Genomic DNA, 10,439 nt, shown 5'->3' on the forward strand with positions numbered 1-10,439 from the left:
ATGTGTATGTATGTGTGTGTGCATTGCATGTACATGACTGTATGTATGTGTATGCTTATGTTTGCATGTTTGTGCTGGAATGGGGGAAGATATCTGAGAGTGGGACATGTTCTTCTCAGGTGGTCTGGTCTTAACCCAACCATTCCACCTTCTCAGTGTCCTTTACTGTAGCACCGGGAGCCTATGTGCTTTCCTTAGCAGCCACTCTAACTCTCTTCAGACTGTCTCTTTTCCTTGGATGTCCTCCTTTGTTTCTCTTGGGATAGATGCTGCTCGGTTCCTCGTATTCCAGAGGCAGCACTTTCATATCTGCATCAGAGCACAGGTTGAGCGTCTTTGAATCTGTGACAGCTATTTGCTTACCTGGATAGGTGGGCACAGACTGCGTATAGTATCACCGTCACTGAGTAAGGCTTTGCCCATGTTGCCAAAGTCATAAATATGAGGGCCAGTTCTGCTACTATATTATAAATTAGACAATGATAGCCAAGTTTTTATAACTCATGCAAATCTCAATTCCTTTATAAAAGAGTGATAGAATAGTACAAAATGTTTAGTCATGTAGGTTAAACAAAACACTATACATGCAAAGAACTTAGAACTTAATCAGTGATGGCCTGGTCACTCAGTGACTATTCCATGCCCTGACCAAGTGGTCAATAAATGTTTGTTCAATATGCTGAATGAGTATTGTCATTAGAGTGGCTTTTATTCAAGTGAATTATTGCTATGATTTAGTAGATTCTCTTCCTGATACCAAAGAAATAAAGATGTTCCTGAAGATCTTGGGCATTTAAATGTTTAAAACTTTTTGGGCCGTAAGAAGAATAAATAGCCAAAGCATACTTTACCAAGTTTCCATGTGATCCAATGAAAACATCTGAGCTTTGATACAACCATTATCTCCAGTACATTATTCAGTCTCATCATCCACTCCCTGGAAGCACTCCATAGCTACTGTGGATTGATCTCACAAATTGCTTTTGGAAACTGGTCCCAAGATCTTATACCCTATGGCCTCAGTCCTGATTCTACCATTCCCTAAAACAGTCTTCTGATGGTCTAACAATAAGTCAGTTCTCTCTTTCTGGAGCCTGTAAGACTACACAGGGATCTAGCCTATTTTGGGATCAAAAATGATTGCTCTCAGTTTTGGAGAAATCAGTCCCTCCCAATTTGGAATGACTGGGAACATGCAGCTTCTCCAGGTATCTGTGGAAACTTTTCTCTGCTCCTCCACCTACAGGGTGGGCGTGGGGTCGGGATGGGGTGAGGGCGGAGGGTGTTCAGGATAAATTTGTTTGTGCCGTAATCTCAAGATGCATTGACTGGAAGAAGATAGGAAAACAAGATCTCACGGTAGTATTTATTTGTTTGTTCCCCTTCACTAATTATGTTTCAGCCCCCACACCATTATTTTAAAAATTAAACAACTGAAGCAGTCTTCCAGGTGTCTTTCTCCGTGTCAGCCGCGATAGGGTGAGTGCAGTGCACAGGGACATATCTATAATTCAGCTCAGGAATATTTCCCTTAATAATTCATCGGGAATCACAAAAGAAGGAAGCCCAATAGGGCCCATGAACAAAGCTGCCTGAGAGTACAGCAACCCAGGTGCCAACCGAGCAGCCCGGGATGGATCTGCTCCAGCAGTTGGACCTGTGTGCCATGCTGCTTATTTGATCCATCAAGAGTGCTGAGCGAGATGCCCCAAGAAGACCGGAACCTGACCATCGTCTTGATCCCCACTCCCTTGTGTGCACGACCGCCCCTCCCCCTCCACCGGGGGTCTCTAAGCTGACCTTTCTTTCCTGTGGATTATTCAAAATTGTATACTCGCATCTATGTCCCAGAGACACTCATAAACTAACCATCAGTGAAAACACCTAAAGTTTATCTGGGGTGCAATTGCCTTTCTAGAGAAACACTTAACTACTCAGGGGCAAGTTAATGTGGAATACTTAAAAAATAAAGTTTGGGGCACTAATATAAAGCCTCTCTATGGGCCACACGGAATCTCTGGTTAAGCCTTAATTATTTTTGCAGCAACAGTCACCTCAGCCTTTCAAAACCTCAAGTCTAGGTCATTTTAACAGTTTGTCCAGAGCCCTCTAATCTCCCTCCTGTTGCGACTTGAGTCTCCTGTGCTATACACAGCAGCTTTCACCCTGGGTTAGACTCCACACTGGACCAGTCTCTAACACATCGCCTAATACATGGATAAAGTTGATCTTTCACTGTGCCTGGGAGGCAGCCTGGACCAGCAGCTGAGGCTGCAGACTCTTGATGTTCCATGAAGGCTGGGGCTATGGCTGGGGTGTACTCACAGGGGAAAGAAACAAGGCTTCCTGGACCTGCAGTCTTGCCAGAGATGCACCTGAGCCATACTACCGCACCTCTAGGGATAAACAGAGAACCGACGCCTGGGGAAATAAAAGATAAGGGTATGGAGGGAAGCAGCACCAAGCTATCCACCCCATTTTTTGAACTGCATCTCCCATCGAAGTCCCCCATTCCCAGCTTCTCTAGTGGGCACCTGAGCTGTGGTCCTGGACTTCTATTCCAGCTCCTATGGGACACATCTGCCTCCGGGATTTGTTCCTCGCTTGGGGGTGATAGCCAAGTGCTCCTGGGATGGTTTCCAGAAGCTAAGCAGTCGTGGGGGCTGGGCCGACGGGTGGGGTCGCAGCGTCGTGACTGTGCCCGCCCAGCCACGCGGGGAGGCACCCCTAGTGACAGCCCCAAAGGCCACACCCTCTGCCCGGCCATGCCCCGCCCCCGCCCGTGCGCGCTGGCAGCCTGGGGAGGTGTGTGCTGCTCCTGCAGCCAGCTAGAGAGCAAGACTGGGATGGATACTGGAGAAGGAGTGCAGGCTTAACAAGTGATCGCTGCTGTCTAGGATTTTGAGTCTTTTTCGGGGAACCTTGACTTCCGTTCCCAGCCCAGGTCTGCTGTGCCGAACTCCAGAGGAACCAGAAATCTCCGGGGTCTATCTTGGGGCGTCCCCAATCTCCACCTCTGGGCTCCCGTAAAGAGGACTCTGTGACACCCCGTAGCCCCCGGCCAAGGCGACAGAACTTGTTCCGTGGATATTTGGGATCTTTCACCTGCCAAATCCGAGTGATTTTTTTTGTACTGCGCCCCCACCCCCAATGATTCTGCCCCTCCTCCAGCTGTTGCAGCTTGAAAGGGGGAAACAAATCACCGGGGGGATTTTTTTTTTCTATTTTTATTTTTCGCACTTGCTGGGAATGGTAAGTATACCTTTCTTATCTCTCCTTCACCTTACTCTTTTGGCTGTTGAGAAACTGTGGACATTTGAGGAATAAATAATATTGAGAATGTGACAGAAGGACATGAATGGAAGGCGGTTAAAAATAAACCAGGAGGTGGGAGAAGGGAGGTGCAGATGCTACGCGGCGCTCCAGGGGCAACCCAGGGGATGGGGCGAGTGCGCCCTGCTTAATGTACCAGAGCGGGAACCCAGGTCTGGAGGCTAGGGCTCAATTAAAGATGTCGTTCCCCCATGAGGTGGGGTTTAGACTCAGCATTATTTTCGGTTTGCCTGATCCCAGCCTCACCGTTCCTCTCCTTTGCGAACAGCTGATGAGCGGGTCTGTATTGCTGCCTCTCCCAATATTAGGATGGCATGCATTTTCAGAGTGAGCAGTCCACAGGGACTGGATAAATGGTGTGCGTTGAGTTGAAGTACGCGTTTCTTGGTGTTGTATTGTCTGATCCTATCACCTTTTTCTGTTTTAATTTTGTCCCTCTCTGCCCTTCTCCCAGATTTGGTTCAGGTACCCCTCTAGCACAGTTGCAGAAATCAGCATCTAAAAAGGAAAGCAGCCTTGTTGTTGGGTAGGAAGGGAAGAGGGATGCTTGATTGGTATTTGGGAGCATAGAAGCAGGAATAGGTAGGTGCCCCGCAAAATCCTATTAGTTAAATGGTGTTAAGAAGGCACAGGGGAAAGCCCCTGTAAAGGTCTCTTGTATAAAGTCTGCTTGATTCTCCTAAGAAGAATACCTGGAGAAAGAGAGATTTTTAAATCAGTTTGGTTTGTTGGAAAAATGGTTTGGTGGGTTTGTAATTTGTCCTTTCTTTTCCCTTTCTTCCTTTCTTCCTTTCTTCCTTTCTTCCTTTCTTTCTTCCTTCCTTCCTTCCTTCCTTCCTTTCTTTCTTTCTTTCTTTCTTTCTTTCTTTCTTTCTTTCTTTCTTTCTTTCTTTCACTTTCTTCCCTCTATCTCCACTTTCCCACCATGCCTCCCTGCTTCTCTGCCTCCCTTCCTCCCTGCTTCCCTTCCCCCTTTTCTTCTCTCTGTCTCTCTAGGATAGTGAGGTAACTAGTAGCCAATTGAAAGGAAAACAGTTCGCTTTTGCATGTGAAAGAGTGAGTTAGAAAAACAGTTACTAACGAGCCTAAATAAATAAAAGAATAAGGAAGCATTTGTTATAGAGTAGAATGAAGGTAGTTCTAGAGCTTGTAGAAGTAACAGTGAGCTGGAAGACCCTTTAATTCATGACCTTTGGGGGAGTTACTTGGGTGGGAGAGACATCTTCACATCTGTAAGTACATGGGTATGCCAGTTATTTAAGACGTAAGTGGTATCCATACAACACTTTGTGGGTGTTGAGAAGTTGAACACATTTTCAGGCTTTTTGGATTGTGCCAATCTTAAAGATGTTGGCTAACATGCCACAGTGACTGTAGCCATAGGGCAATTTTGTTCGTGAGGCCTTGGAGCCTCACCATGGTAAACACTTGTGCATGTAAGATGGCGTGATGAGTCAGACGTAAGAGGGGATGACACTAGAAATAACTTCTGAGGTGTATTTTCTGGATTATTTTGGTCTCAGTCAAGGATGTGTGTATGAGAGATACCCTGTGTTTGCCATTTCCCTGCTTGTCATTTAAGTTGTGGCACTGACACCAACAGCAAAGAGCAGCAGGTGCTCAAGGGTAGAATCCTGTTAATGGCTAGAGAAAGCCATTGCTCTCCTGCTGCCCAAGTGTTTCCAGTAATAGAAACTAGAGGATGCCCTGAATTCTACCTGTTATCATCATTTCCAACTCTCTGGTTCATTTTCTGTATTCTTAGGAGTCCTCTTGGACAAGGTAAATGGAAGAAGCAGGTGGCTGGAGTCAGGGGCAGGTTTCCTAAGTCCTGGCTGAGGAGATGAAGTCAATGGATTTAGAAGAGGTCAGGAATAGCAGATGAAGTAGACAGATTGGGGTCTGCAAAAAATGTGTGGTGGATTGGAGAATGAGAGAGCAGGGTACAACTAAAAGGTGGGTGAAGTGTGTACACTGAATGCAACATCCACACACTTCAGAAGACTATATCAGGTGAACATGAAGGCACTTCAAGGTGAGGGGATGATTACTAAGAGAAGTGGGAACTCAGATATGCTTGTAGGATGTGGGTGGTAGGGAGGGTTCAGGAAGCTGAAGTAGAGGAGAAAAACAACAACAGGGGCATGTTTCATGGAGTCAGAGAATGATGGATTCACACAGGCATAGTCTAGCGTCATCGTACCCTGGATGTGCTCAAGTTCTGTCTTCCCCTATGTCAGACAGCAGCAAAGAATGTGGATTTTGGGAGTGGGTAGACAGATGACAGCCTAGTTTAATGCTGTATTATTCATAACTGCCTTATTTGTTGCCATTCATTGTGTACATTGACAGTGTGCTCTAGCATCCATGATCTCCATTGATCCTTTCCCAATGTGGGGTAAAGGGGATGGGTTATACTGTCTACATTTTATAGATTAGGTAATTGATATCCATTCAAGTAGTGGAGTTTAAACTGAAGAAAGCTGTTTTTTCCCTCACTTCTTTAATCCCAAGAAAAAGAAAAATGTAAGGGTACTTAATTCAGCAGCATTTCACGACTGAAATTTAAAGAGAATCCCTTGAGATCAATGAATACTGGAAACAGCTGTAAAGTCAGAGCATTGCTGTTGTGGAAGGAGGAGGAAGCTATTAAGAATTAGGAGCTGGCATTGGTGAAGGGGCAGAGGAAAGCGAGAATCGTGTGGGCTGAGAACGGACAGGATCGAAACAAATGAGTTGCCACAAAATTGACTGATCGGAAGCAATGGCCGAAGAAGACAGGTGGATGTTGAGTGGGAAAGATTTTAGAGCAGCCCGCCCTGTACTCTTGAAAAGTTATGCTCTCCTGGTGTGTGTTTCATGATTTGCCTGAGGACAAGAGAAGTGTATTCGGAGTAAAGGGCTGTTTGCTCTCTATGGTTTGATTCTTTTTTATTTTTCTCCTTTGCTTATCTCCCATCCCTTTTCAGGTGAAGTGCTCCTTCTGAATGATTCTAGCCAAAGGAGGCTCTTCACTTCCTGCTTTCTATGGATACCTCAGTGTTGAGTTTGCCCCTGCTGGAACCCCATCTACCACCTTCTCTACCTTTCAAGGTCTTTATCTACAACCTGCCATTGTCTGTGGTTCCGTGAAGGCTTTGATGACCTTAGAGGGAAGGTCTGGGAGACCATCCTCATAGACTGAGCAGCAATGGCTGGGCATATTTTAAGCCACATTTTAACATGGGTCAAGCTATCACTAGAAGGCAAGTGCTAAGACTAAAGACTTATTTGCATTTTATTTAAATTAGATGGACTTGGCTTTGGACAATTTCCATACAAGAAAAAAAAATATTTCATTTTCTAGGCACAACTTCTGACTGTCAGATTCTTGCTGCCTTTGAGTCTTGTAGCGTCATCATCAGACCGCATCCCAGACAGACTTCCAGATTTGAACACCTACCCCCCAAAACGTAGGTGTTTGGGAGACCACATCACTTCATGACTTATGTTTGAGGAGCACTAGGCTGTTGTCTAGACTAAGCAAGCTCTGGAAAGCAATGCTGAGTCTCTGAGAAGAGGGAGCATGGGGTGTGCTGATTTAAAAACAGAAAATGCAAAGTTGGACTGAAAATATCCCAAGTCTTCTAAGCAATCTGCTTAAGGCTTCCAAACTTACCTTAATTTGGTAAGAAAATAAGCTGCCCTATTTTTCTTTCTTCTTCTCTTACAACTGGAACCAGCCATTTCCCCAAACTACCACCATGGAGGTGGCAATGGTGAGTGCCGAGAGCTCAGGGTGCAACAGCCACATGCCTTATGGTTATGCTGCCCAGGCCAGGGCTCGAGAGAGGGAGAGACTTGCTCACTCCAGGGCAGCTGCAGCTGCTGCTGTTGCAGCTGCCACGGCTGCGGTGGAAGGCACTGGAGGTTCTGGTGGAGGCCCCCACCATCATCATCAGACACGTGGGGCCTACTCCTCCCATGATCCTCAAGGAAGCCGAGGTAGTCGGAGGAGGAGGCGACAGCGAACTGAGAAGAAGAAACTCCACCACAGGCAGAGCAGTTTTCCTCATTGCTCAGACCTGATGCCCAGTGGCTCTGAAGAGAAGATCCTTAGGGAGCTGAGCGAGGAGGAGGAAGACGAGGAGGAGGAAGAGGAGGAGGAAGAGGAGGGAAGGTTTTACTATAGTGAAGAGGACCATGGGGATGGGTGTTCCTACACTGACCTACTGCCACAGGATGATGGGGGTGGCGGCGGCTACAGTTCAGTCCGCTACAGTGACTGTTGTGAACGCGTGGTAATAAATGTGTCTGGTCTACGCTTCGAAACCCAAATGAAAACTTTGGCTCAGTTTCCAGAAACTCTGTTGGGAGACCCTGAGAAGAGGACTCAGTACTTCGACCCTTTGCGCAATGAGTATTTTTTTGATAGGAACCGTCCCAGCTTTGATGCCATTTTGTATTATTACCAGTCAGGAGGCCGCCTGAAGAGGCCAGTCAATGTCCCCTTTGATATCTTCACTGAGGAGGTGAAGTTCTATCAGTTGGGAGAGGAAGCCCTGCTCAAGTTCCGTGAGGATGAGGGCTTTGTGAGAGAAGAGGAGGACAGGGCTCTGCCAGAAAATGAATTTAAAAAACAGATTTGGCTTCTCTTTGAATATCCCGAGAGTTCCAGCCCTGCCAGGGGCATAGCCATCGTATCTGTCCTGGTCATCTTAATCTCTATTGTCATATTTTGCCTGGAAACCTTGCCTGAGTTCAGGGATGATAGGGACCTCATCATGGCCCTCAGCGCAGGTGGACACAGCAGATTATTGAATGACACCTCGGCACCCCACCTGGAGAACTCAGGGCACACAATATTCAATGACCCTTTCTTCATTGTGGAGACAGTATGTATCGTGTGGTTTTCCTTTGAGTTTGTGGTTCGATGCTTTGCTTGTCCCAGTCAAGCACTCTTCTTCAAAAACATCATGAACATCATTGATATCGTCTCCATTTTGCCTTACTTCATCACTCTGGGCACCGATCTGGCCCAGCAGCAGGGGGGTGGCAACGGCCAGCAGCAGCAGGCTATGTCCTTTGCCATCCTCAGGATCATCCGTCTGGTCCGAGTGTTCCGGATCTTCAAGCTCTCCAGACACTCCAAGGGCCTGCAGATCCTGGGCCACACCCTAAGAGCCAGCATGCGTGAACTGGGCCTTCTTATCTTTTTCCTCTTCATCGGGGTCATCCTCTTTTCCAGCGCTGTGTATTTTGCAGAGGCAGATGAACCTACCACCCATTTCCAAAGCATTCCAGATGCGTTTTGGTGGGCTGTGGTAACCATGACAACTGTGGGCTACGGGGACATGAAGCCCATCACAGTGGGAGGAAAGATTGTGGGGTCCCTGTGTGCCATTGCGGGTGTCTTAACCATTGCTTTGCCCGTGCCGGTGATTGTGTCTAACTTTAACTATTTCTACCACAGAGAGACTGAAAACGAAGAACAGACCCAGCTGACCCAAAACGCAGTCAGTTGCCCATACCTACCTTCTAATTTGCTCAAGAAATTTCGGAGCTCTACTTCTTCTTCCCTGGGGGACAAGTCAGAGTATCTAGAGATGGAAGAAGGGGTCAAGGAGTCTTTATGTGGAAAGGAAGAGAAGTGTCAGGGAAAGGGGGATGACAGCGAGACAGATAAAAACAACTGTTCTAATGCAAAGGCTGTGGAGACTGATGTGTGAATCTCTTTCCCCACCTGCCGCTGCCGCCCGCCCAGCTCCGAATATATTCATACATAAAGAATGCAGTTATGAAAATGAGATATGCACTGCATACAGTAATACACTGCTTAATGGCGATACATGGCATAATTGTGGCGAAACGTGTATTGCATATCAAATAAGTGATGCATCTTGGAGAAGAGGGAGGCATTAAAAACAGCAGATCTATCTTTATATTTTTTAATAGAATGCAAAAATTTTGCACATAATGGGAAAATGTTAATAGTAAAGGTGGTCCCGAGGAGAGTGAGTGTGTGTGAGAGAGTGAGAGAGTGTGTGGCCATGGGAGTGTAAGTAAATTGTCAACATTGTTGGGAATTGTGCCGTGATGGGAAAAGTTGGCATTCTGAAGTATTTACTATGTAAGAACTAATGAACTTGAGCAGTCTTTTACCAGTGTTTTAATAACATCTCCTATGTCTTTGGATTCTGTAGTTGTTTTCTAGAAATTGTAAGAATTACTGTGTAGAAAAAAGAGAAAGTAAATTATTTAATAGAATATAGGTCACAATTTAATCTTGGATTTAATTAAAGTTTATTTTTAACTGGAAATTAACTTTTGAAAAGGCTGCAGGGGCCTTTAGAAATTGATTATATTTTGTTATTAATTTTGGGGAGATATACTAGCAAATGCCTAATGTTCTGGAGGAAATGTAACAAGTTTTGTTCACAGGTCTTAAGACTGGAATTTTTTTTTCTTTTGCACTACTTTCTATGCTGAAGCCCGAGAGAGACTTCATACTGTGAATGTTTACTAACGCACCAATCAGTTCAATGACAATCATTGGAAGAATGGTTTCTTCGTCTCATTTATTGTTCTTTTCATTTTGTGAGACTAATGAGCACACAGATAACAGCACACGATTCCTGCTTTAAAATCTGAACAACCGATCTACAAAGGGACTACGAAGTAACGTTCAGCAGCCGAATCTTTCAAAATTGGTTTGTTACAATGATGCTTCAGAAACCATACTATTTTCAATACTCTTCTGCCTTTTAAGTCCAGAATAATTTAACCAAAGTTATTGCATGCACAGAAAGAATTCTTGGAGAAATAAGGCGCCCAGCAGCTACAGCAATTATGGCTTAAGATCTTTTTATTAAATATGCAACAAAATGCTAGAATTCAGTCCATTTTGTGTATGTGTGTACGTGTACAGCTGCAAAAACAAAACAAAACACAAAATGTGGGGTTTGCCTCAAATGCTAAAGCACCCTGCTACATCAGAGCTAGGGAAGAATGATTTTAGAACATTCGGTTTCGCCATTGCCAGTGTAAAACATTATCATGTTTATCACAGGGGCTTTCTGAAGATTGCATTTCCATTTACCTCACAACAGCTATTCTTGAGTTTGAAG

The 10,439-nt window shown here is 45.3% G+C and overlaps 1 protein-coding gene across 1 annotated transcript; it reads left to right on the plus strand.

Annotated features, from left to right (window-relative positions):
- Positions 1-2,807: 2,807 nt before the first annotated feature.
- Kcna4 (potassium voltage-gated channel subfamily A member 4) lies at positions 2,808-10,210 on the plus strand. The gene is given in 2 exon segments (NM_012971.4): positions 2,808-3,252; positions 6,303-10,210. A coding segment is annotated over 1 exon segment (1,965 nt). The 5' UTR covers positions 2,808-3,252; positions 6,303-7,076; the 3' UTR covers positions 9,042-10,210.
- Positions 10,211-10,439: the final 229 nt, after the last annotated feature.

The sequence above is a fragment of the Rattus norvegicus genome, chromosome 3 (genome assembly GCF_021556685.1).
Source record: "Rattus norvegicus strain SHRSP/BbbUtx chromosome 3, alternate assembly SHRSP_T2T, whole genome shotgun sequence".
NCBI classification, from domain to species: Eukaryota; Metazoa; Chordata; class Mammalia; order Rodentia; family Muridae; genus Rattus; species Rattus norvegicus.